The sequence below is a fragment of the Triticum dicoccoides genome, chromosome 4B (assembly GCF_002162155.2).
Source record: "Triticum dicoccoides isolate Atlit2015 ecotype Zavitan chromosome 4B, WEW_v2.0, whole genome shotgun sequence".
NCBI classification, from domain to species: domain Eukaryota; kingdom Viridiplantae; phylum Streptophyta; class Magnoliopsida; order Poales; family Poaceae; genus Triticum; species Triticum dicoccoides.
This window is the reverse complement of record NC_041387.1, coordinates 655,485,825-655,511,933: the sequence shown is the minus strand read 5'-3', so window position 1 is coordinate 655,511,933 and position 26,109 is coordinate 655,485,825. Positions and strand designations below refer to the sequence as shown.

At 44.9% G+C, this 26,109-nt stretch overlaps 3 protein-coding genes and 1 long non-coding RNA gene across 4 annotated transcripts; 1 reads left to right on the top strand and 3 right to left on the bottom strand.

Moving 5' to 3' along the window:
• The first annotated feature begins 1,074 nt into the window (after nucleotides 1-1,074).
• On the top strand, nucleotides 1,075-10,479 carry LOC119292087 (hydroxymethylglutaryl-CoA synthase-like). The gene is made up of 17 exons (XM_037570917.1): nucleotides 1,075-1,248; nucleotides 1,366-1,478; nucleotides 3,380-3,486; nucleotides 3,942-4,074; nucleotides 4,304-4,447; nucleotides 4,808-4,966; nucleotides 5,102-5,175; nucleotides 5,257-5,332; nucleotides 5,470-5,525; nucleotides 5,621-5,708; nucleotides 5,797-5,937; nucleotides 6,024-6,173; nucleotides 6,274-6,450; nucleotides 7,829-8,066; nucleotides 8,872-9,776; nucleotides 9,970-10,039; nucleotides 10,150-10,479. Exons 2-15 carry the CDS (start codon nucleotides 1,404-1,406, stop codon nucleotides 9,765-9,767), a joined length of 2,514 nt encoding a protein of 837 aa, XP_037426814.1. The 5' UTR covers nucleotides 1,075-1,248; nucleotides 1,366-1,403; the 3' UTR covers nucleotides 9,768-9,776; nucleotides 9,970-10,039; nucleotides 10,150-10,479.
• A 291-nt stretch (nucleotides 10,480-10,770) lies between these two features.
• LOC119292086 lies at nucleotides 10,771-12,785 on the bottom strand. The gene is made up of 4 exons (XM_037570916.1): nucleotides 12,554-12,785; nucleotides 11,939-12,186; nucleotides 11,671-11,851; nucleotides 10,771-11,127 (listed from the first exon to the last, which is right to left on the bottom strand). Exons 1-4 carry the CDS (start codon nucleotides 12,755-12,757, stop codon nucleotides 11,005-11,007), a joined length of 756 nt encoding a protein of 251 aa, XP_037426813.1. The 5' UTR covers nucleotides 12,758-12,785; the 3' UTR covers nucleotides 10,771-11,004.
• A 2,816-nt stretch (nucleotides 12,786-15,601) lies between these two features.
• Nucleotides 15,602-17,361, bottom strand: LOC119294198. Its single transcript, XM_037572435.1, has 3 exons — nucleotides 17,127-17,361; nucleotides 16,160-16,272; nucleotides 15,602-15,987 (listed from the first exon to the last, which is right to left on the bottom strand). The coding sequence occupies exons 1-3, from the start codon at nucleotides 17,226-17,228 to the stop codon at nucleotides 15,846-15,848; spliced, it is 357 nt and encodes a 118-aa protein (XP_037428332.1). The 5' UTR covers nucleotides 17,229-17,361; the 3' UTR covers nucleotides 15,602-15,845.
• A 6,270-nt stretch (nucleotides 17,362-23,631) lies between these two features.
• Nucleotides 23,632-24,286, bottom strand: LOC119294196. Its single transcript, XR_005143373.1, has 2 exons — nucleotides 24,187-24,286; nucleotides 23,632-23,988 (listed from the first exon to the last, which is right to left on the bottom strand). It is a non-coding gene; the product is annotated as an uncharacterized LOC119294196 (long non-coding RNA).
• Nucleotides 24,287-26,109: the final 1,823 nt, after the last annotated feature.

The window sequence follows — 26,109 nt, the reverse complement described above, 5'->3', positions numbered from 1 at the left end:
TTGCAATTCTCCACTACTAATCCAGAGGGTTTGGGTTGGAAAACCCGAGCCATGTTGCGGAACAAAATGGAACAGGTGGCCGAAGTTGGCGCAGCAAGAGGTAGGCAGCAGATGCCTCCCTTGATTCACACGAGAGCAGCACCAAGATCCAAAGAAAGCCAACAGATTTGACGACACCTGCCCTCACATGCCCTCGTCGGCGGCCGATTAGACATTGTTGAGATAGTGAGATTTCGAAAAGACCTCATTCCAACGTCACCGCCTTGGGATTGTCGCCATAAAACAAAAACTAAGAGACACGGATATCTATTAATTAGACCTATCGGCGAAAGTGTAAGTACTCAGAAGCTATTGGGATGCTCGAACAGACCCGAAAAGGGTCCTCCCATTTCATCAAATAATACAAGGCGCATTAGTTTCTTGTTGTCTTTAGCTTCTGATGATTGTAAGGATCTTGTGTTTGAGTAATACAAGTTTTCACCCGCAAAAGAAAAACTTTATTATCTTTTATGACCGGTCTAGTTTTTTCTTTTCTTTTTCGAGAGCCATCACTGGTCTAGTTCAATGCCCGCAAAGCCAAACTGGTGGCATCATCAGGTTTCCCATCAAATACGAAATATTGATTTCATATTTTTATTGATTTGGGGTTGTGGGTGCGTTGATACACTTGCCAAAGATTTGAACCGTGTAGATTTCTCGTATTTTAATGGATGGGGGGGCCGTAAAGCAAAGCAAAAAATGGTGGCGAACACCGGTGCCGCCCACCCTCCTTTTCCCGGATCCGATCTGCCCGGCAGGCCGCGTCGCGCCCGTCGTCGACACGGGAAACTCCACGAGGACCGGACCCGGACGAGGCCTCGGCGCACTGGCGCCCGAGGGCAGGCGGCGACAAGGCCGGCAGCCAGCCGATGAGAGTCGGGCGGGCGACGCCCACGTGCCCGGATACCCGAGGGCGAGGCGACAGCCGGTCGATACTACCGAGGTCGTCACCCCCACCCCGCAATTACCACGACCACCTACCGCCTCCCCTTTTCTCCCAGGACACGGCCAGGTTCCGAGCCGCAGCCAAGGAAAAAATCCTTCTCGAAAAGGGCAGCGGCGAGCAGCGTATATATACGGCGCGGAGCCGGCTGGGAGAGTGTCCCGCATCCCTCCCTCCCTCCCTCGCCGCTATCCGCTCCCCGTCCGTCCGTAGGCTCCTCCTCCTCCTCCCCCTCCCCCGTCCCGGCCGTCTCCGACCCCTCACTGGTACGGTGCACTCCCGGCCGCCCTTCTGCCGCCTCCCCGCTCCGCGATTCGACTCGATCCGGGAGGGAGAGATTGCAACCCGTCTCACGTCTGTTCTTGTTTACGTGTTGGTCGCAGCTCGAGTTTGGAACCAGGGAGGAGTATCTAGAGGAGAGATGGCGGCGGAGAGGGTCAAGGACGCCGGCGTCCTCGCCATGGACATCTACTTCCCGCCCAACTGCGTCCTCCAGGTTACATCACACCACACCACACCTCACTCACACATCCACCCACACCATCCTCTCCCTCTCTGAATCCCATCACATCTTCTCCTGCTGCTGTAATCTTTTTTACTTGGGTCCCTGTTGCTGTAAAAAATAATAAAATAAACGTTTCACTGGCCGTTTCCCTGAAACGCCATGATAAAAAAAAACACTACTACCAGTCAAGGGGCACGCACGCTCTTTGTGTGCGGTTGGCGGTTTTTACCTTCAAATTTTCCCGGGGTCAGTTCAGTTGTTCACCGCGACCACGAGTTCCTTTTTCTCGGGCTGGCTCTGCCTCGCCTGCCTTGTGCAGTGCAGTGCAGAGCAGAGCAGACTGTTCACAGCTGCGATGCAGACCGAGCGAGCCCTTTGAGATTGAGACGAGAGGCCGAGGTTATCTCAACATTATCTGTTGATAGCTTGTGTCTACTCTGGAGTGGGGGCAGGCCACCGTTCAGCCTATTCTACGGCTGGCCAGATTCAGGGAATGCTACCGTCACCTCTGTTCCCAATTACTATAAGACGTTTTGGATATTTCAATATGGACCAGATACATGCTAAAACAAGTGAACGGGCACACTAAAACGCGTCTATATACATTCATTCGATTCAGAAATACGCTAGACCATCTTATGTTTAGGAACCAAGTTAGTACTCCCTCCGTCCGGAAATACTTGTCATCAAAATGGATAAAAGGAAATGTATCTAGATGTATTTTAGTTCTAGATACTTTTTTTTATCCATTTTGATGACAAGTATTTTCGGACGGAGGGAGTATTAGTTAATAAATAACTTAGGCGATTATTAATTTTACCAATTACTACTCTTCTGCTAAAACTACAAAAGAATTCTAGTAGCTGTGTGTGGGTGGCAAGGGTAAATGCCATGGGTGATTATCAGGTAATACTGGGCGGTAACTAAGCAGTTACTAGTTAATCTGTCACCCTCTGTAATTACTAGTAGTACAATTCCAGCTGGGCTGATCAATACTAGCGGAAGGAACCATGTAGGGTGCTTCCAGAGTGTGATGAAAGATTCCGAAGAGACGTAACTGCATACACGAGGAATGTTGGCGCACTTTGTGGAAAGCAAAATTAATATGCCAAGACCTAGAACATGCCAGCTGAAAGAGCTTGCTGGGAGTAGTAGGGCCCAAGGTCCTCTGTTTACTTGAGGCTGCGTGGACGATTAATCAGCTGATGCTGATGCTGATGTTGATGGCTGTCAACTGTCTCTTTCCTTTCCTGGGCTTGTAAACCGAGCTGGTCTCTCGTGCGCGTGCAGTCATCGAATTCGGAAGCGTTGCTGTCCATGTGGATCTGCCGATCTTTTTGGCTGTAGGAAATGTGTTCTGAAAAGGGAGGCTTGATATATATATTATTAGTATCATCGTATATATTAGGTGGAGGTTGGACAAGGTTGACCCTAACAAGTGAGTAAGAATGATGATCTGTTGATGTCACCGATATGTCTGAACTTTTTTTGTGCCACATAAGGCAAGGTGTTCTGAAATATACAGTGCTGTCTTGGAAATAAGAGATAGGTATCGTCAGGCTTTAACTGTTGTCGTCCTCTTTGAAAATTGTTCTGTTAAAGTACTGATATTTCTTATTTTATAAGATTCTGTTGACCATAAAAGAATCCATGAATTTTAATAAATCATATAAGGAATTTACAGGCCACTGTACAACAGCCTATCACTACCCAATGGCGTCTTCAGACTTGTATGGTTTTCATTTGGAAACTTACGAGATCTCTTGCAGTATCTCTTTCATTTTTGTTTTTGTCGATCTCACTTGCAGATCAATGTTTTATTTCATACGCTCTTTACCATTTTCCAAGAAGCTTCTTTACTAGCTGGAAAATTTACATGATGCTGGTTGCAGGAAGAACTGGAAACTCATGATGGCGTGAGCAAAGGGAAGTACACCATTGGGCTTGGGCAGGATAGCATGGCCTTTTGCACTGAAGTGGAGGATGTCATTTCAATGAGGTACGGTTATTTCCTCAAGTACAAAAGTACTCTCATTCTCCTATCGTTTTTCTTTCTTTTCCTTGAAACCATTTATTCCCCTCCGTATTCCTTTGAAATGTGAGGACACAGGTTGTTAACACCAACAGATTTGTCATTTGTGCAACCTATGATGATGAGGGCCAATTTTTAGAATCTAAATAGAACATTATGCCATGCTTGTTTTAAGTTATACTATTTGACACCAGTGCTCTATTGACTACCTATGATGTTAGTGAAACGGTACAATATAGATGGATGTGAATATAACAGCACAGTGTTGTGCCATTCGAGATGCCTTGTATTTGTCTCTCAAGTCCAAATATATAACGTTTCAAATGTCCTGACATGAACCATTTTATGTTTTAAACATATGAACAGTGTATTGTTTACCATTTTAGTTCTGTTTATCTCGTCTGATTAAGATTTTGTCTCAGCTTGACAGTGGTGAAGACTCTCCTGAAAAATTATAACATCGATCCAAAGTGCATTGGACGTTTGGAAGTTGGCAGTGAAACTGTAATAGACAAGAGCAAGTCTATAAAGACATGGTTGATGCAAATATTTGAGGTTTGTTCCTTTCAGCAAGAACATGCTAATAAGTTCGTTCACCTTTAGTTTCTTGGTGTAATTTGGTCTAGCGTACCTTATATATGTAAAAATTAAAAGAATTGTATTTGAATTCTCATCATCACTCTTGAGCATTTTTTTGAGATTTTTGTAGTACTAGTAATTCAATTCACTGCCAGACAATTCCTTTTGGTGATGCTCTTTTTGTAACAATGTTCCTTAATTGCAGGAGTGTGGCAATACTGATATTGAAGGAGTTGATTCCTCAAATGCATGTTATGGTGGAACAGCTGCTTTGTTTAATTGTGTTAATTGGGTTGAGAGCAACTCATGGGATGGACGTTATGGGCTCGTTGTTTGCACAGACAGCGCGGTATGTAATATATTGTTTCAGTTTTCAGTATCCAATTTCATACTGCACGGCTTCTCAGACTATTTTACAACCTTGAGCATTTTATAGAACTTAGACCATATGCATATGTATTCCTGTCACAATGTTTTCGTATTTTTTTACCATCTTTTATAGTTTCTCTAACTAGCTTCAGTTTCCCCATTCCTCAGGCAAGCATAATTGCCTGCTCTATATTCTGTTTCCTTACTTTTGATGTTTGACACCCATATTGATCCACATATGAAATATCAATTTTGTGGTCGGGACACAATACTGTATTATTGAAAATGCTAAAAATTATAAGTCATGCTGATAATTAGATGCATGTTGATACCTTATCAGGTTTATGCTGAAGGGCCGGCTCGTCCTACTGGCGGTGCAGCTGCTATTGCCATGCTGATTGGACCAAATGCTCCTATTTCATTGGAAAGCAAATTTAGAGGGTCTCATATGGCACATGTTTATGACTTTTACAAGCCTGATCTTGCGAGCGAATATCCGGTACATCACCATTCCATACAATTTATGCATCCAAATTCTGTTTAGGTGGAGCAAGCTTGAGATACACTGGAAATGAATTTACGTGATCTGCCAATGTGAACATCCCTTTTGACAAGATAGCAAAATTGCATGCAGGTGGTCGATGGGAAGCTGTCACAGACATGCTATCTCATGGCACTGGATTCCTGCTACAAGACCTTCTGCAAAAGGTAAGTTGTCATCTTCTTACTTAACAGGTCAATCAAGTTGACAAGCCGATTTAACCAGATCCCCTTGCTTTGATCTTTCAGGTACGAAAAGATTGAAGGGAAGCCATTTTCAATCGTCGACGCAGATTCTTTTGTATTTCATTCTCCATACAACAAGGTATCATAGAACCCCATATTATTTTCTCACTGCAATCTTGGTTGGACATCACATGCCTTGCTCTCCAGATACACTTTATGTATAATCATCTGTTCTTTTTAATATTTACAAGTTATCCATGATTGTTCTGTGTGCAGCTTGTACAGAAAAGTTTTGCTCGTTTATACTACAATGACTTCTTGAGAAACTGCAGGTTGGTCAGCTAGACAGCTAGTGTATTAGGAACTCTGTGCCTTGTATGTTATTTAGTACTTGTTTACTAACTGAAATTTCTGTTGTGTCAAATAGCATTGTTGACAAAGACTCAAGGGAAAAATTGGAGCCCTACTCGGGCCTGTCATCCGAAGAAAGCTATCAGAGTCGAGACCTCGAGAAGGTACCAATAACAGTTAAATTATAAAAAATTATTCCTGTATGTAATAACTGATGATTGTAAATTGATCTGTGCTACCTCAAATATGCAGGTTTGTCAGCAAGTTGCGAAGCCGCTGTATGACACCAAGGTTCAACCAACAACATTGATCCCGAAGCAACTCGGGAACATGTATACGGCATCGCTCTATGCTGCTTTTGCATCAGTTGTCCACAACAAACACGATGCTCTGGTATAAATCACACTCCGCCGTGTTTTCTTCGCTCGCGGTCAATGCTGAACCAAGTTTCCTCTGTTCACTCTTTCGAAATGTTCCAGGTGGGCCAGAGGATCGTCATGTTCTCCTACGGCAGTGGCATGACGTCGACAATGTTCTCCTTCAAAATCAACGAAGGCCAGCATCCGTTCAGCCTATCGAACATCGCAAGCATACTGGACATCTCCAACAAATTGGAGTCTAGGCATGTGGTAAGTCTGTCTTTCATGAACTTCCCCATCTAGCACCAGAGCATCTTACCCATTTCAAACCTCAAACTTGGCTCCGTCTCACTGTGCATCTTCCACACAGGTTCCGCCGAAGAAATTCGTCGAGGCGCTGAAGCTGATGGAGCACCGCTATGGCGCCAAGGACTTCGTCACCAGCCAGGACACGCGCTTGCTCGTCCCAGGCACCTACTACCTCACCCATGTCGACTCCATGTACCGCCGGTTCTACGCCGTGAAAGGCGACGCCGCGGCAACTCCGGTAACAAATGGCCATTGACTGATGGCCCTTGCCCAGCCTGAAGAAGCTGCAATAAGCGCCGCAAGCGCTCTTAGATTATTTACCTGGCAGGGAATTGAAAGGGAAGGGTGGAGGTTGCCCAGATTAATCTCTGTAAACTTGTTCTAAGTTTGTAAAGTTAGATAGTGCTGCCATTGTCGTAATGCCTTTGTCTGTGAGAATTCTTGGCTCTGTAGTGGAAAATTCGTGCTCTGCTGGGTTGTAAACTTGTGTAAGTTCTGAATAATCCTCCGAATTACCGGCAGGCTTAAGGTGCGTGCGTGAGTTGTGACAAGAGGCATGATCGGTGGCTTCTGTGTGCCAGGTTTAGATGAAAATGATGAATGTGTTAAAAGAAAAAGGAGATGAAAATGAAGGCATAATCGGTTTTCGTAATGTTTTAGCTGCAAGATAATGCGAATTTGAACTTTGGTTGTCACCAGTTATTTTGGTTAGTTTCTGCTCTGTCCTTTATCGCATCGATGGATTCAATTTCAGTGGCCACATGCAGATTATTTCGCAAAAAAAGAAAAGAAAAAAAAAGTGGCCATATGCAGATTCTTTAACCCCTATTATTTGAAAAATAAAGGACCCCGATAAACCCCGAACGCTTGGATTATGCAGATTCTATAACCCCTATTATCTAAGAAATAAAGGACCCCGATAAATCCCAAATGCTTGGATTTTAAGCATGTCATCCCGAACGTTTTTTCATGACAACTTTAGTTGACTTGAGATGGCTACTAACCCATGACAACTTTGTCCCGGTTCGTTTTTTTTCGACAGAAAATTGCCATGTTTCCCAATCTCGCGTGAAATAAAATTGCGATGAAAAGCGTTCGGGTTGCCATGCTGCTTAAAGTCCGAATTTTCGGGATTTATCATTTCCGAAAATAAAGTCGAAGTAAAAAAAAATTGCCCTGTGCATTTCCGTGCGTGTGGGGGTTAAAGTAGCTTTGTAGCCAACCGACTTGACCAAACCTCTGCTACCTTCCAGCGCCTCCTCCTCCCTCTCCAGCCTCCAGCCGCCGCCGCCGCCGCCGCCGCCGCCGCTTCCTCCACCGCCATGTGGCGAGACGAGGGGGTCGAGGACGAGGAGACCCTGAGCGCGCTCCTGGAGGCCTCCAAGACGCGGGAGGGCCGGGCGGCGCTCTCCGACGCGCTGGCCGACACGCTCCACCTCCTGCCGGCCTCCCCGACGCCGCTCCTGCTCCTGCGCCTCCGCCTCCTCCGCAACCTCCTCGCCGGCGACGCGCTCAACCAGGGCACCTTCGTGCTCCTCTCGGGCCCCGCGGCCGTCGTCTCCGCGGCCCTCGCCCTCCCCGCCCTCCCCCCTGACCTCGCGCGCGCCGCGCTGCAGGCCCTGGGCAACGCCGCGCTCGGCGGGGACCGGCACCGCGAGGCCGTCTGGGACGCGCTCTTCCCGGGCGCGCTGCGGGAGCTCGCGAGGGTCCGGGACGCCGGCGTCCTCGACCCGCTCTGCATGGTGCTCGACACCTGCTGCTCCGGCGACGGCGGCCGCGGCAGGGTCGAGGAGCTCTGCCATGAGGACCTGGGCCTGCCCGTGCTCGTCGAACTCGTCGCCACCGCCTCCCGATGTGAGCCCACGCCTACCCACCGCTGCTAGTACTGGTTTTTATGCTTTTGCGTGTTCGCCCATGTCTGCTGCTAGATGCCTAGATGTGCAACTGTTTCATAGCTGCATTTGCTTTACAAATGTAGTAGAAGTGTGGGTTGCTTAAGCTGTTTGTTCTTATGAATCCTTGTTATGATGATCATACTGTGTAGGTTATTATTTCAGCAATTGAAAGATTTGGCAAAGTGTTCAATAGATCAGCTCATCAGCAACTGTAGACAGGAATTTGGACCAATTGGATGTCAGATATTTAATGCTTCTGTGACATTGCCAAGAAATTTTAACCAACTATGGACTCGGCCTTGCTCATTGGTTGTAATGAGTTCACAGTTAGATTATGGTCATTTGCTATTTAGTGAAATACGGTTTTCGGTAACTTTGGTTATGTCACCTGTTCGTTTGGTTCATCTTTCTGAAGCATGCTAGCATGCCTGCTCGACCTGTTGCAACTTCTTAGCAAGAAAAAAAACGTGGTGTCATACGTTTGATGTGTTGCTGAAGTATTAGTCACTTGCTTGATAGTTGGAACTGTTACTATGTGTTAAGTGTAGAGTCTGAGCTTACATGTGAGATACTATCAGAGAACCAAATCTGACTTATTGAAGGCAATTCTTGCTGCTCTGTGACTTCTCGACTGTTATGGTTAGCTTTTTTTTACTTCTTAGGATGTAGTCGGTCACATATTGTTCTCTGGTTAATTCATTTGATTCTCCCATTTACTCCTTGGTTACTTTGCACATGATGCTAATATAAATTATGAAATGCAGTGGGGCACAAGGAAGAATGGTTGGAGTGGCTTCTCTTCAAAATCTGTGTTGAGGAGGAAAAGTTCGAAGCCTTGTTTGCAGCCCTAGATTCAACTGATGGTGGTGAATCTGGGGATGGGTTCAGTGCTAAGCATGCATTTCTTATGGGTACATTGTCAAAGTGTTTGACTGAACGACCTGAAGAAGTTAGTATCTCAAACAGTTTTGCTCTTCATGTATTCAATATACTGAAGCATGCTGCTGAGACTCTGGATTTTACTTGCCGAGGTAGCTCTGCTCTTCCAACTGGTTGCCCTGGAATTGATGTCCTTGGATATTCATTAGTGCTCCTGAAGGACATATGTGCTTGGGAACCCTCTTCATCAGAGACTGAAGCACCTGTTGACTCACTGTTGCAGGCTGAGCCCTCCTCATCGGGGACTGAAGCACCTGTTGACTCACTGTTGCAGGCCGGTCTGGTAAAACGCCTCTTAAAATACCTAGGTGAGCTTGAGCCTCCAAGTACAATCAGGAAGGCGATGGCAAAGGAACAAGGAGATCAACAGCCAGCCCTTGCAACTGCAAAGGTCTGCCCATACAATGGTTACAGGAGAGATTTGGTGGCTGTCATTGCCAATTGCTTGCATGGAAGGAAACAGGTGCAGGATGAGGTTAGGCAGCTGAACGGGATTATGTTGCTGTTGCAGCAGTGTGTCATTGATGAAGGAAATGCATACTTGAGGGAGTGGGGTCTGCTAGCTGTGAGATATTTGCTTGAAGAAAACGAGGAAAATCAGAAGGAGGTATCTGAGCTTCAGATGCAAGAACCTATTCTAACTCCAGAGGTCGCAGAGTTAGGCCTAAGAGTGGAGATCGACAAGAAAACGGGTCATCCAAAATTGGTCAATTCCTCCTGATGTAAAAACGTAAGTTAGAATCTGATGTCTAAATATAACTGCATCTGCCTGTGCCGCACATCCTGTGCTCCTCCTACACTTGTTATTTATTCATAGTTGGTTCACATAGTTTCCAAATTGCTTAGCGTATAGCATTTCTGGCTCTTTTGAAATCTTATTCGTACATCTGTTGTCTAAATTTGTGCTTGTCCTAATTCTGCAGCTCCTATCTTGTATTGGCAATGCCTGGACTTACTATCTGGATGCATGTTTAACTTCAGCACATGATGAAGGTACTGCTCTTTAGTAATGCTATAAATCTTTGTGGCAATCTTGAATGCTCATGCTTTGAAATGTGAACTGGCCACATTTGTGTTATCTGAGAGACTGTCTGATTTTGCAGATTTTTCACTTTGGTCCCGCCCTGTCTGAGACGAAAACCAGGAGAAACTTACGCTGGTCATGGTTCCTCTAGGCATCAGTGGGAGAAATGTAAATGTTGGATGCTGCCGCCCCGGGGGAAATAGGGGTTATATTCTCATTAGGTACTTCTAGTTCTGGCTATGACTACCAGATGCAATGTCTGCCATTTTAAACCCTTGCGCTGGGCTATGATTACAGATTCAAACATTTTATGCAGTGTAGACATTTGAAATGTTTTTGGATCCGAACCGTTATGTACTGTCGCACAACAGTGATGTGGGAATAGGCATATGGTTTGATTGCCGTTTCATGTTTTGTTGCTGAAGTCGGTGTGCAGTAAAACAACATGAAATGTCTTTCATTGTGTATGCATTGACAGTCACTGCTTGTTTTGTTTTGGCTACTTTGGTGTTGGACATTTGTAACTTCTCTTTTACTAGATTTTAATTTTGCTCAGTAAAAAGCTCGACCTGCTTCTGGACGCCCAGTCCTGACCCAGGAAAGGACGGAGGCGGTAGAAGCTCCAAACTAGATTCAGGATTCAACTTTTGCAGGTTACAGTCATATGATGTGGAGGACAAAGTAGAGTAAAACATCTCCATGATGACAAACGGTAGAATGATTTTGAGCATTTCCAGCATTGCAGCAGTTAAAAGAACTCTTATACAACGGTGCATGATAGAACACAATTTTTGATCAGGCAGGCCGGCATTTCCAATGTTGCAACAACTACCTCTCAATTTTACCTCTGGGGCCTCTGTTTTTCACACAGCACATATCACAAAAAGCTAAACCTGTAGGTCCTTGGTCTGAAACTGGCCTGGAAGCATTTCAGCTAAGCAAACACGACGTCGGAACGGAGCACGTACTTGACGTTCTTTTTCACGACGCGAGCTTCGTGCAGCATGCACCTGGCGCCATGTAGATGGAGTAGAGCCATTCCTTGCACGGGAGCAACCTACATACATGTAGATAGCTTCACATTAAGGCCAGCGAGCTTGGCAGTGACAGTGTTACTAACTGTATGTAAGAACAAAAAGGCTAACCATGATACTCCCTCCGTAAAGAAATATAAGTGCGCTCAGATCACTACTTTAGTGATCTAAACACTCTTATATTTCTTTACAGAGGCTAACCATGTATGATACCCTCTTGATTTTCATAATCTAACAGTCGTTAACAATCCAAGAGCAGACTCGTAATACAGCGAACATGTGCATCTCATACTCCTTTTTCTGATTTCTCCGCAGACATAATTCTCCAGTTCCCCCTCCTCTATAGCTAGATCGAATAGATGCTCATATGGGCACACATCAATATCAATCTTAGCCACCAGATGAGCAAGTCTAATATGTGTGACAAACAAAACCAATGACATAATGCATATCGATATCCGACCTTTACTACTAGCACTGGTTTTCCACAGCAGATGAACTGGCTGACAAAGCAACGAGGCAAAAAAAATTATATCAAACAGATGGGTTTTGGAATCAGGAAGTACCTCGGCAACAATTCCGCCTCGGTGATCATAAAAGACAGTCTCCCCTCCAACAAGGGCCTGCGAATCCTTTGCGCTCCCCTTTCCAGAAAGGTACACCAGCAATGTATACTGTGTCCTCGAACCGTCCCCAAGGCTGACGCTCTCATCGATATGCCTGCCGAAGCGCTGGCCTTCAACGTACCTACAAGCAACAACATCAGTGACCGAACCTGCCCAACAGCACGATACTAACACCCACAGATCTGAAGTTATAAATCGGTATATATACCTGTAAAGCCTGATATTTGGGTTCAAGCCGGTCGCTGCTTTGCCGGAGATGTTGATGTCGACGAATACCCTGTTTATCCCTGAATCCCAGAGCGTTTGAGCGAGCAAGGGGTCCGTGACAGATATCCGGTCGTTATCTCTGTAAGCCTCCCCCTTGAGTGGCCCAAGGCTGCCCTGGTGCGTGAAGCCCATGGATTCAGCAACATCGACGAAAGCCTTCGCCTCCGCCGAGGTGAGGAAGTCAGGGACCTGTGTCAAGTGTGGCGGTTGTCCATGAGCAACACAATCAAGTAGAGATAAATTCTACAAACTATCATATCAATTCAGGAATTTCTTACCATTCGTTCAGTTCGATCAAACAGCACATCATCACAAAAACATCCTCCCCTTCATACTCGCTAGGAAATATTTTTCCACGGGTGACGTGGCAAAAAAATTGGTGCAGGCTGAGTCTCCCCTAGATGCTCAGCAACATCGTCAGCCCTAGATGGTGACCCCCTTCCCCTCCTAGCGGAATCAGATCGAGCTACCTGATGCCTAGATGCGGGCGTGTGACAAGGTCCCTATGCTAATCGCGTCAGATTCAAAGGGGAAGGGGCGGATTTGATTGGCTTACGGTGAGGAGCTGGGTGCCCTTGAGGCGATTGACCTGGAGGTCCTTCTTGGGCTTTACCGCCGGCCATGCCCCGCCGGTGGCGCCGCCCTTCTTCGCCTTCTTGGCGGCGGAGGATTTCTTGTGGCGCTGCTGCGGAGCGCCGTCTCCGGACTCGGGTTGCTCCATGGGTGGTCGCGTCTTCCGGTCCGGCGCCGGTGGTGGCATAGCATCGGGGTTGTTGAGGGGAAAAAGTCCAAAACAAACCTTGAATTTATAGATGAAAGCTAAATCAAACCCTGAACTTCAAATCCCTGAAATCAGCACATCGAACTATGTAATCCCGGTATATATTAAACCTTGAGCGCGTTTACGAAGGGATTAACCGGGATCGTCGGCGACTGGGCCGGCCCACCAAATACTTAGGGGGAATCGAACTAAAGATCTTGTGCTGCTGAACTCCTCGTGTAGCCACTCCACCAGGTAACTTCTGGTAACAAACGTGAAGCGCGGACGTATTTAACAAGACTACTTAGCATCGAGGTTCGAAAACATTTTCTTGAAAATAATCAACAGTTTTGAATTTCGGATATTCTTAAAAGCAACAAACAGTTTTTCCAGTTCCAAACATGTTTTGCAATTTTTTTAACAACTTTTGGAATTACGATTTTAAAAAACACAGACAAATTCTCAAACGTGAACCTTTTTTAAATCCCTGAATATTTTTTCTACATGAACCATTTTTAAACGTGAACGAAATTTTCAAATCACTAATTTTTTTTGAAACCTGAACTAAATTTTAAAGTGAAAACAATTTTTGAAAACATGAACATTTTTTAAAGATAAACATATTTTGAAAAAATGGGAACAAATTTGGAAACCTGAACAATATTTTAGGATGTGAACACTTTCTAAAAAACTTTAAAATGGGAGAATTTGTTCAAAATTTAAATTTTGTTCAGGTTTCAAAATTGTTCGTGTTTTGAACAAGCCAAAAAATGTTTGCACTTTAAAGAATGTTCGGGGCGTTAAAAATGGTTGAGGTTTTTAAAAAATGTACGTTTTTCAAAAACTGTTCGTAACTCCAAAAAATTGTTCAATTTTTTAAAAAATGTTGATTTTTTTTTTAAAAAAAATTGGTTATTAGAATATTCGGATTTCAAAATTGTTGGCAATTTTCAAGAAAATGTTTCAAAAAATTACAAAAAATGTTTTTAAACCTCCACGCTACGTGTGTTTAAATATTTTCGCGCTTCACTTATGTCACAGATAGCCAACAGTTAAAGTGGCTAGTAGGAAGACTTGACGAGCGTGAGGTCGCAAGTTCGATTCTCAGAGCCCTTTTTTTCCAACGTTTTCAAGTAGCGCGGTTCGGAAAAATTGCTGCAAAAAAAAAAAAAACAAGCTTCGCCCCTGCCTTATGGGCCGGCCCAGTCTGGCGACCATCCCGGGTTCAACCTGAAACGATCCCTATTTGGAGTTCAGGGTTCGATTTAGCTTTCGCCTACAAATTCAGGGCTTGTTTTGGACTTTTTACTTGTTGAGGCGACCGGGTTGGACCCGGACCGGTTGGATCGCTGTCTGACTCGTCAGGTCTTCAGTTATTTCTTTAGTTTTTTTTTACAGGGGATTTCTTTAGCTTTCCTTTGTTTTTTGCGAATGAAAAAAAAGTTGCCATCCTGATGGCATGTATTTTATTTATTGGATAATCACCCTCTTGACACTTTATTATTTATAGGTGAAACTAACTATGATTGAATAGTCTCAATTATAATCGGCAATTACTCGGCATGCATAGAGGATCAGATCGGGTACACACGAGAGAACAATTTACCCAGGTTCACGCCCTCGAGGTGAGAAGGGGGTCACTTCATTACCGCAACAACGTGGTTCATACCACACGTACCAGATGCGGAAGCCGCTGAAACGCTTGCTCTTCATAATGGTCTTCTTTTGGCAAAGCAGCTGGGATGTAACAAACTGATGGCGAAATCCAATTCTTTCCTGGTCATTGATGCTACAGACTGAGAACTATTATGGCCCCAATGTCGCCGCAATCATTGAGTGTTTCCATATTTCAAAGGCTTTGACATGGTTAAATTCTGCTGCTGCAAAAAGGAAGCAAATGAAGTTGCAAATTGTTTGGCGGAGGAGTGTTATACATCTAAATCTTCGTCCTTTTGGAACAACTCTGCTCCTGATTTCATCTCATCTTTGATTGTAAGTGATCTGTCATTTGATGAAATATTATCTTATTCCCGTAAAAGGAGAACTATGGACATGCTTGCAAAGGGGGGAAAACGGCATACCACGAAGTATTGAAGCTCTGCTGCAGCAGTTGCGCTGCATTGGGTGGCCCATGCCCTAACGGCAGCGACAGATGCCGTGCAAATTTTCTTTGTTTTCACACTTAGGACCTGTTCGGATCCTCTCCGCTCCACAACTGCGGTTCCCGGAGTGAAGGGAGCGGCAACACATTTTCAGGGAATGGATTAAACCGAGCTGCTCATTTCCTCTACAGCACAGAGTGGATTTTTTTAGATTGGAGAGGTTCCGAACAGGCTCTTTTCATTTCCGTGATCAAAATACACGACAACCAAAAACAAATTTACAACCAGGAACAAGTACGAACACATTATAGTGCCCAGTAAAATTGAAGTGTGCTTCGAGTACCAAGCTCACATGCACATGGATGTAAAATTGAAGAATAGAATGAAAATCAAAACATACCTAATTTTTTCTTATAACAAACATTGCATAGCTTTCCATCTACGTCCAATTTTCCGTGAAGACATGACATTCACAGATGTGTGGTAAAAAAAATACTTTCAATATTAGTCTTTTTAGGGCATCGATTTTTTTCCTTATCCAGACCTTCACAAATGTGGTTTCCATCATGAGATTTGGCACATGCGAAACTCTCCTCAATTTGAATCTAAAGACGATTTTCTTTTTTTTACTATTTCGGCATGTTCTACTGTTCATCCGGGAGCAGAAACTCAATTCTGTATCTATTCCAGCCCTCCCAGAGAGGGGCCTAAGAATGCCATAAAGAATGAGTAGTAGTAATACTTGACAGTTGACACATGAGAGATTGCTGAAACATCAAGCACGGAAAGCCGGTAGTCAGACCATATAAACTGAGTTGCTTAGCAGAGTGCTGGTACATAAGACACGGAAGGCTGGTTGGTACTTGGTAGTCAGGCCATATATAAGCATAGTAATACTTGACGCATCAGAGACAGATAGCAGAGACTAGGGGATGAACAGAGAGCTCCATCATGAGACATCCAACAACATCAACTGCAGAGTGCCCTCACTCCGAATGTCCAACACTAGCCTGACGTGCCGAAATCCCCAGACGTACGAGCTCGACAACGGCGCCAGCACCAAAGAACCACTTCACTTTTCCATATATACCCTGCAAAACTCTTGGCATGACATTCTCGTCGTACTCCCTTCAAAAAAAAAGATGATAAATTGTTAAGTTAGAGAGATGCTGAAGTTACACTAAATAATAACTACAAAGGGTAAAATGCCATCTTCGACATTCCACATTTCCGAAAAGGACCTCATGTACTTGGGATCATCATTTGTGTAAAATAAAGCAACAAACTGTAATGATCTTACCTGATATGTGACAAATTTTTGTCAATCTGTTTATCTAGCAATCTTGCCTCCCGAATGACCTCCTCTTCAGTGGCTGACTCAAAATCTAAAATTCTTTTCCCATGCTGTTCACCCTACAAACCAAGTAAACCAACATAAGCAGGCGATGTGAAATGCAAACTTGCTGTTCAAGTGTTCATAAGTCATAACTAATATCGAAAAGAAAGATACATCTAAATCCAAACATCTTCATAGAAAATGCAGCTCTGCCGGTCGATGCAAGAATCCATTCATCTCCATGCTATGTACATGCTTTACTTCTTCATTCACAGCGGCATTTAAGTGAGCAAGAACCAACATCAATTACACGCCATGGACTTGATTGAAATAAATTCTGTCAGGTGGCCCATTTATCTGATACCTGAAGCATGGACATTCTTATGTCATCCGGTACCTTATCTGTAGTATGTACTTGACCAAGAAGCAGCAGAAGAAGCACAATGATGGCAAACAATCTTGGAAGTTGTATTTGGTGTGCCAAATCTTTGTTTTGCGAGATAACTGTTGTGCTTTGTGCTTTGATTCAAGTGAGATGCTTAATTATTAATTTAACAGTGCATTATGAAGTACTCCTACTTGTGATGTAAAAATCATCATATTTTTATTCTTATTACAAACTGCACAAAGGCAACCTCCTCCCCCTAGTGCCAAACAACAAACAATTTCATATACAGGGATTTGGGGTGGGAGGGGAAGTCCCATAATTCCCAGCCCAGCCGCTTTAGGGCTTGAAACCCCGGTGTGCCAAACAAGGCCTAAAAAGGAGGATACATCCAGACCAGAGGGGCATGGCATCCATCTAACGCAACGCACCAGATGAATACGTATTTTACGCGGCGAAATCACGTGGCTGAGGCTTGCTGTGCCGGTGAGGAACTCCAATTCTTCAAGCGGGCGGGCAAGGGAGGTGGGGAACGAACGAACGAACCTGACGGGGGGCTGCGGAGAAGGGCCAAGAGCGGACCGCCGGCGGCCGGAGAGCGGCGGAGAGCGGGGCCCGCACCTTGGTGACCAGGTTACGCAGCGCCATGGGATGGGATGAGATGGCCGAGATCGATCGAGCGAACTTGGAGGCGGCTAGGGTTCGTTCGCTTTCTTCTCTCTCGAAGTTTCTTCTTCATGCTCCTTTTCTTTCTTCTTTTTTTTCCACGAGGAGCCAGCGATCCGTTCGGCTGCGCTGCTTTTTTTTTAGGGGTGAAAAACAGTTTATTCATCACCAAACTCCACAGGATGTGGGATACAAGTTGGAACCTGGGGTTGGCCTAACCACACATGGCGCTCCGGCCCTAACGAAAGTGAAAACTTAGTAAGTTTATGTGCGTCTCTATTAGCCGCACGACCTTTAAACATAAAATTACAAATGAAAGAAGAAGCTCTAAATCTAATCTCTTGAATAATTGCCGCGTTTTTGCCCATATGTGATTTTTGGATGTCACTAACCACTTGCTTCGCGTCAGAAGCGATCATCAGGTTGTTCAAGTTGAGATCTTCGGTAAGGGCTAGTGCTTCACGACATGCGATCGTTTCCAGAATCGCAGGGTCGTCCACTCCTGCAATGACCAGCGATGAGCTTCTCAGATAGTTGCCTTGTTGATCCCAACAAACCGCCGCAGCTGATCCTCCTCTCCCAGTTCTGACACCAGCGTCGACGTGTATTTTGACCCATCCCGGAGGAGGAGCTCGTGGCCTGACCCGAGAGGGTCCGCCCCTTACCGCTGGTTCTTGCTTGTTGCCCAGCACCTCGAGCTCTGCTATAAATCTCCTGACAAAATCTGTAGTGGCTTGGGGTGTTTGAAAAATCCCTTCGTGAATTGCCTTACGCCGAGCCGTCCATATCGCCCATAACGTGACCGCTAACCGAACAAATTGGTCATGTGAAAGTGATTCCATTAGTGTAAAAAGCCATAACTTAGCTTTTGGTTCGGTGGTAGCAACCAGCACTTGTGCAAGCTCATCATTGATCAAAGCCCACACACACCTGGATGATGTGCAATTCAGCAGTGAGTGCCTCCATGAGTCTAGTGCTCCACACATCCCACATGCCGAACTATCTGACATATGTCTATGAGCTCGAACATCTTCCGTTGGGAGGGATTGTTTAGATAACCGCCACAGGAACATCTTCACTTTCCCCGGTACCTTAGTGCGCCATAGTGTTTTCCACGTTCCTTCCTCTGCCACTGTCGATGACGAGCCCGCTGTGTTTTCCAACCAAGCCTCCCGCCTCCTTCTGGTTTCCACTAACATGCGATATGCAGATTTGACAGAGAAGGTACCGTTCCTCTCAAAATTCCAACTCCAGAAGTCAGCCGTGTTGCGTGTGCAGAGAGGAATGATCTTTGCATCCATAGGCATGAACACCTGGTTGACGCGTTCAACATTCCATGTGGCGTTGGTGTTATCAATCAGCTCGGCCACCCATGTTGGTGGGTTGGCTACCCGACAGTCGTACGGGCGTAACATCTCATTCCTAGGCAACCACGTGTCTGCCCAGATGTTCGTAGATTCACCATTCCCTATTCGGCGGATGATCCCTTGCTGTAGCACCTCTCTCTCTTCCAGTATAGCCCGCCAAACCTGACTCGGGTGACCGCCAAGATTTGCATGCAGAATATCTGAGTCCGGGAAATAGATGCTTTTCAGCATTCGTGCACTAAGAGAATCCGGATCCTGCAGGAGTCTCCACGCCTGACGTGCAAGCATTGATAAGTTAAAGAGCTCAAAATCCTTGAAACCTAATCCACCCATACCTTTTGGCTCAGTCATAGCCTTCCACGATACCCAATGAGGTTTTCTCTTGCCGTCCTTAGAGCCCCACCAGAATTTTCTTATGAGCATGTTAAGATGTTCACATAATCCCCTTGGTAACTTGAAACAAGACATAGAGAAGACCGGGACTGCTTGTGCTACTGCTTTTACCAAGACCTCTTTACCCGCTGTCGACATAGTGCTCTCTAGCCAGCCTTGAACTTTGCTCCACAAACGATCCTTCAAATATTTGAAAGCCCCGTTTTTAGAATTTTCTATGTCAGACGGCATACCCAGGTACTTTTCATTGAGTGTTTCATTTGGAACATTAAGAGTGTTCTTGATCTCCTCCCGAGTACTATCAGGAACACCCTTGCTGAAAAAGATGGAAGATTTCACAAAATTTATCCGTTGGCCCGAAGCTTTGCAGTAATAGTTCAGTACCAGGTTCACCTCTTCAGCTCCAGCATTACTCGTCTTACAAAACAGCAGGCTGTCATCAGCAAATAACAAATGGTTTACCTGGGGCGCCGTAGGTGCCACTTGTAACCCACTCAGGTTGGATGACTCATTCTTAGATTTTAACAGGCACGAGAGGCCCTCTGCTGCAAGCAAGAACAAATAAGGGCTGATTGGGTCCCCTTGTCTGATCCCTCTTGATGGTTCAAACTCCTCCAACTTCTTTCCATTAAAAAGCACATAGAACTTGACCGACGTGACTAAGTTCATCACTATATTTACCCATCTTTCCGCAAATCCCAGTTTAATCATCACCGCCCCCAGATAGGGCCACTCAACCCTATCATAAGCTTTCATCATGTCGTGCTTGAGTGCAAAGGACCGGTGCTTCTTTGACTCGTTCCTTTTCATAAAATGGAGACACTCATACGCAGTGATGATGTTGTCATTTATCAGCCTTCCAGGAACAAAGGCTGATTGCTCCTCAGATATTATTTCAGGTAAAATTACTTTCAGACGGTTAGCAATCACCTTCGAAGCAATTTTGTAAAGCACATTGCAAAGGCTAATCGGTCTGAACTGAGCTAACAAGGTTGGATTTTTTACCTTTGGAATTAGCACGAGGATTGTCTCATTGATGCATGATGCTGATTCTGTTCCTTCAACTATCCGTAGTACTGCCTTTGTCACTTCATTACCACACACTTCCCAATGACGCTGAAAAAAGTGAGCTGGGTATCCATCTAGGCCAGGAGCCTTCGTTGGGAACATCTGAAAAAGAGCAGTTTTTACCTCATCCTCACTGTATGGAGCATTCAATGCATCATTCATTAGATCAGTAACTCTGCGAGGAACAGTATCTAGGACCGGCCCCATGTTAGCCACGCCTTCTGATGTATAAAGGTTCTTGTAAAAGGCCGTTGCCATGGCCTCCATCTCCACAACATTATCTGTCACCGTTCCGTCATGACGCAGTAGTTCCTTAATTTGATTCTTCCTTCTTCGCTTACTAGCCGCAAGTGAAAAAAAATATGTGTTTTTATCACCATGCATCAACCAGTCAACGTGTGCACGCTGTCTCCACAATATTTCCTCTCGGTGAAACAGTTCGACAAGTCGGTCTGTGATTTTTGTTTCTTCTCTATTCGGTCCAGTTCGTTCCGCCGTGGCGCGTAGTGCCTGCAGTTTTGTCTTTAGCTCACTGATTTCCCGCCGAACACTGCCGAAGTGCTCGCGATCCCATGTTGATAGCTCACCAGACAGCTCCTGCAGCTTTTCCCTGATCTGGTCGACCGAAACACCTGGTGCCTCTGCCCACTTGTCGGCCACCACCGAAGCCAGCGCAGGATCCCGCTCCCAACATATCTCGTATTTAAAAGGCTTCGGGCCCCTCCTGCATGCATGCATCTCTTGCATCATAAGAAGCAGAGCTATGTGATCTGAGCTTGCCGCCGCGACGTGTTTAACCTGTGCTGATGGGAATTCCAGGAGCCACTCCGGGGACGCCACCGCCCTATCCAATCTCACTCTTGTGAATGATCCTCCGGCTACTTTTTTCTCAAACGTCCAGCTCTGTCCCTGGTAGCCGATGTCAGTCAGGCTGCAAGTATCCAGAGCATCCCGAAACATATCCATCTGCGCTTGGCTCCTCGCGCACACCCCATCATGCTCGTGGCCATGTAGTACTTCGTTGAAGTCACCTACTGCAACCCAGGGGAGATTGCTAGTGTTAGTAATGCCTCGCATCATGTCCCACGTCTTATATCTTTCTTGCACTTGTGCTTCTCCGTATACAAAAGTAATCCTAGTGTGCACTGGGACTAGTTCCTTCACAATAACATCAATGTGATAATCCGAATAACCAATAATTTCCAACTTTATTGCTTCGTTCCAGAAGATACCAAGGCCACCACTTCTACCTCTGCTGTTTACAGCAAAACTTCTTTCAAAACCTAGTGACCCTACCATGCTTTCAACACGTGATCCCTCTATTTGGGTTTCTAAAATGCATACAATAGAGGGGGCATGTTGCCTCGAGAGGTCTCGAAGCTCTTGAACTGTCGCGGGTTTGCCAGCCCCACGACAGTTCCACACCAGGCAACTCATTGCGCTAGGCGCGACCCCCCTGGGAGGCCCGCCAAACGCGCATCAGAAGTTTTGTTTGGAGCAATGCTCTTTGTGTTGATAGGATCACTTGTACTCTGCTTATTTCTCTTTGGCTCTTGCTTCGACGAAGGACTATCTGGAGCTTTCACCAGTTCGTCGTCTTCCATGATGACATCCTGGAGATCATCCTTCGTCAAGCCTAGTTCTTCCATCATCGCTGCCAGATCTGACTCTGTCTCTGCCGCACCCGAGGATGCGCCATCTTCCTCTTGCCCGAAGGAACCATGTCCACGAGCGGTAGGGTCCCCATCGCTTCATCCGCTCCCGCCATGGCCGGGGCCCCAAGGGCACCCGAGCGCCGGGGGGAAGGAGGCAGGGTAGATCAGGTCTCTACGTCGGGGAGAAAAATCGCCGCCGCCGAGAGGAAGGAAAATCCTAACGAGAGGGGAGTACTCCGTACTATTCGTTCGGCTGCGCTGCTGCGGCTCCTCTCGCACGCATGGGCTGGCAGCCCAGGAAACAAGGGTACAGCCTACTCAGCCACGCAGTGGGCCAGGTTTTATACAATTGTTAACAAAATCTTATATATATATATAGAATATATTCGACTATCTCAAAAAAATATAGAATATATTCGAACATTTCATAAAATATATAAGGGAAAAAAGGAAAAGGAAAAGAAATAACAAAACAAAATAAAACTGCACCGCCACCTTGATGGGAGTGGCCCATGGCGCGGGTGAGCTTGCCCATAGCCTATCGATAGTTCTCCCTCTTTCCCTCAAAAAAAAAAGATAGTTCTCCCTCTGGTATAGTGGTATGTCTCAAAAAAAAAAGATAGTTCTCCCTCTGGTTGTCTCAAAAATAAAAAGGGTCACGTTAACTGCCACACGTGTGGCAGGAAGGGAGACGCACCACACGTCTCTAATGTAAACAGTTTGCCACGTCATCGCATGCATGCATGCAGGAATCTTTTTGGATTTTCAGTTTTTAAAATGTTTTATCTCTTAAACGAAAAATCCGATTGAAAATCCGTTTTCATCATTAAATCCCCCGCGATGAGATCTTCGAAACTAGATCCCATGTTGATATGTTTTGATGAAATTTTTTTTGGATTAAAAGTTGCCATGTCTATTGCATATGAATTGCCATGATGTTTACACTGAAGTTGCCATGATATGTTTCAGCTATTTTCTTCTACATTTAAAAGTAAATTTTGACATTTATAAAACAGGAAATTAAGAAACTAGACTTGCCATGAACCATAAACTAAATTTGCCATGATACATGCACGTAAAATTGCCATGGTTCATACAAAAAATAATTTTCATGATCAAAGTACTGGAGTTGCCATCATCAAAATACTAAAATTGCCATGATCTACAAACTAAAATTGCCACATGGCAACTTTAGTTTAAGCCCTATGGCAACTCCAGTGTAAACATCGTGACAACTTCTGGCAAAAAAAATAATTCGTCGAAACATATCAACATGGGGTCTAGTTTTGAAGATCTCGTCGAGACGGATTTAATGGTGAAAATGGATTTTTAGTTCGCTTTTTTATTTAGGAGATACAACATTTTTAAGCCGAAAACCAAAAAAAAATCTGCTGATGTCATCTATTCATACGTGGCAAAATGAGTGGTGATGGAGGCGTGTGGGCGATGTGCAAACGCCCACACGTGTGGGCGTTAACATTTCCGGAAAAAACGCTAGTTCTCCTTCTGGCTTCACAAATAGTTTTCCAGGAGAGGCAAGACGTTGGAATATGTTTTTCCGGGGGGCAGTTGAGATGCTTAAGTTCTTAAAAGGCGGAAATTGGCAATGGCTCCTAGGTGCATATGCACCCATTGTCTAACTATACATTTTGAAAAGTTAAAAAATTTCAAACAAAAATCCCGCGTGTATATCCAGACATTCTATGTGCGTGCACAAAATTTAAAAGGGTCATTTATAGGAAAAATAATAGAGTTGGAAGCAACGCCAGTCAACAGCTAGAGGGTCGTTGGACCGATGTTTGTGAGACTGATGTTTTGAGATGATTCGAAGCAGCACGTGTCGTGCGTACACGGTCTAATTTCAATAGACCATGTCATGTGCACAAGAGGGTCTGTCTAATCTGATTTTAACCAAAGTCTCATATGATTCAGCATTTTCAGGACAATAATATGTTCTGCTGCACTAACAAAACTGCCCGACTCATCGTTCACCAGGTAATGTTATCATCATCATAGTGATCACATTCGAACCGCCATAAACCGAGACTTACATAACATGCTATAGACAAAGTGCACATGAGCCATAAGTAGAGCGCCCCTACATAACACATATGCCATCATCAATAAACAAAACAACGAATGGACATTTTGATCGCCTACTTGGACCCAGCTATCGCAGCCACAAGAGAAGCAGGCATGACCACCTTGAGAGTCCAACCCAGGTACTTGTCTGCCCTTTGAAACCTCTGAGCCCAGACCCTTCAACAACAAGAGCGCAGAAACCATAGCATTAGGGTCTCGGTTCAAATCATCTACTCCCTCCGTTCCAAAATAGATGACCCAATTTCGTATTAACTTTATACTAAAATTAGTATAAAATTGAGTCATCTATTTTGGAACGGAGAGTAATACTAATTGTAGCCAAAAGCATATGACAAACAAATTATGGTTGCATACTTCGCAGACTCGAGCTGTTTTTCTGACTGTTCAAGGAGGAACAGACTGAACTCATACTTCTTTTTGGCACGTATCTTGGAAATATCCTCATGTTCAACCTACAATTCAGTAATACACGATATAAGCTCGGGCATCAACGTGCAGTGTAAATGATGACAAATTGTTGCAAGCAATGTCGTCTTGAATTTGCTCAAGTCCCACGAAATATATCATTCAATAATGTTATCTTGAATCTGCTTATATCACGCAAGTACATCAACAACAGTAGTATGCCAAAACCAATAGAGGATGCAGAAACATTCTTCAATTTAACTACCTAATTAGTTAAGGATATTTTCGTTCAAAATGCTCCTCAATTTTGTGCCTTGGTCACCGCGCTCAGAAAAATACACCTTAGATAAAGGAACGGAGGGAGTAATACCTAACAATAAATTTGGATGTAGTAATAATGAACTAACTGAAATTTCATCATCTTGTCTGGCAGACCATAAGAATGTTATGGTTCATTCCATTACTGCATATATTTTTTGAGAAAATTTATTAAGGTGATCAGCGACTATGTCACTGTCAGATCGAATTGGATGAACAGGTTATGGGAAAAGGGTGGCAAGAGGGATTGATTCCCAAGAAAAGAACATGGCCTAAGACCGAGGATCCATCCAAAGAGGGTGTTGTGTACATCTAACGCTTCAGAGCACGGTGTATTTTACGCGGCAGGCGAGGAGCGCCGCGAAAATCGAGAGACCTCGATCCGGATTGACTGGAGGAGCATACCGACACATACGCGATGCAAATTCTCCGAGCGGGCACAGGGGGCGGGGAACGAACCTGACGGGAGAAGGGCCGAGAGCGCGCCGCCTGCGCCCCGCGGGATACCGACGGCGGCCGGAGAGCGGCGGCCGCCGGGGTCCCCATCCTGATGACAAGGTTACGCAGCGGCATGAGGTGGGATGTTATCGATGGATGGATGGATGGATGGATCGGGGGCTAGGGTTTGATCGGTCTCTTCTCTCTCCAAGCCTCGTTCCGCTCCTTCTCTTTCCTTATTTTTTTCTCTCCGCTCGTATTCATGAACATTTCTTGAATACGTGAAGATTTTCCCGAAATTCGTGAACATCTTTTAAAATTTGCGAAGATTTTTTAAATTCATGAATACTTCTTAAAACTATTATATGAATTCGGGACTTTTTTTTGAATTACATAATCATTTTTTTAATTCGTCAACAATTTTTTGAAACTCACAATCATTTTTTGGAATTGCGAGTATTTTTTTGGAATCAAATCATTTAAAAAAATTCCATAGCATTTTTATATTCCTGAAGATTTTCTTTAGTTCTAAGTTTTCTTACAACCCTTCTTCTTCAAAACATGGATAAAAAAACACACACAACAAACATAATGCATGATGCAAGCGAGCGGCAGCAGCTAACACTACATGGGCCATGTCTAACAACTCTGGCGGGAGGATGAGACGAGTGTTTCACCTGTATCCATCGCTTATACCATCTCTCTAGCCACACCTTGAAAAGCTTTAACTCCTCAAAAGTTCCTTTTGAGAAGTTAAATGAGACCTAGCCGAATCCTTATCCGGTCTAACTCCTCAAAAATTATAAGTGACGTGTCGGCTTAAGCAGCCGTAGCCACTTCTTCGGGGAAAAAAGTAGCCCTCTCCTCACGATGGTCTATCTCCCCCGCTCCGATGCATCTAGGTTCGTCGCCGCTTCCCAGATTCGACGCATCTAGGCCATGGCGCTACTGCGTTTCATCAGGAACGGAACCACGTAGCTTGTCGGGCTCCTCGTGGGATGCCTTCCTCCTCTTGCCGCTCGCATCTCGCCTCTCCGCCGACTGTGGACAGATCCTCGTCCGCCCGCCAGACGGGCTCATCCGTCGCCCGACAACTCATCATCTTTTTTTTTTTTG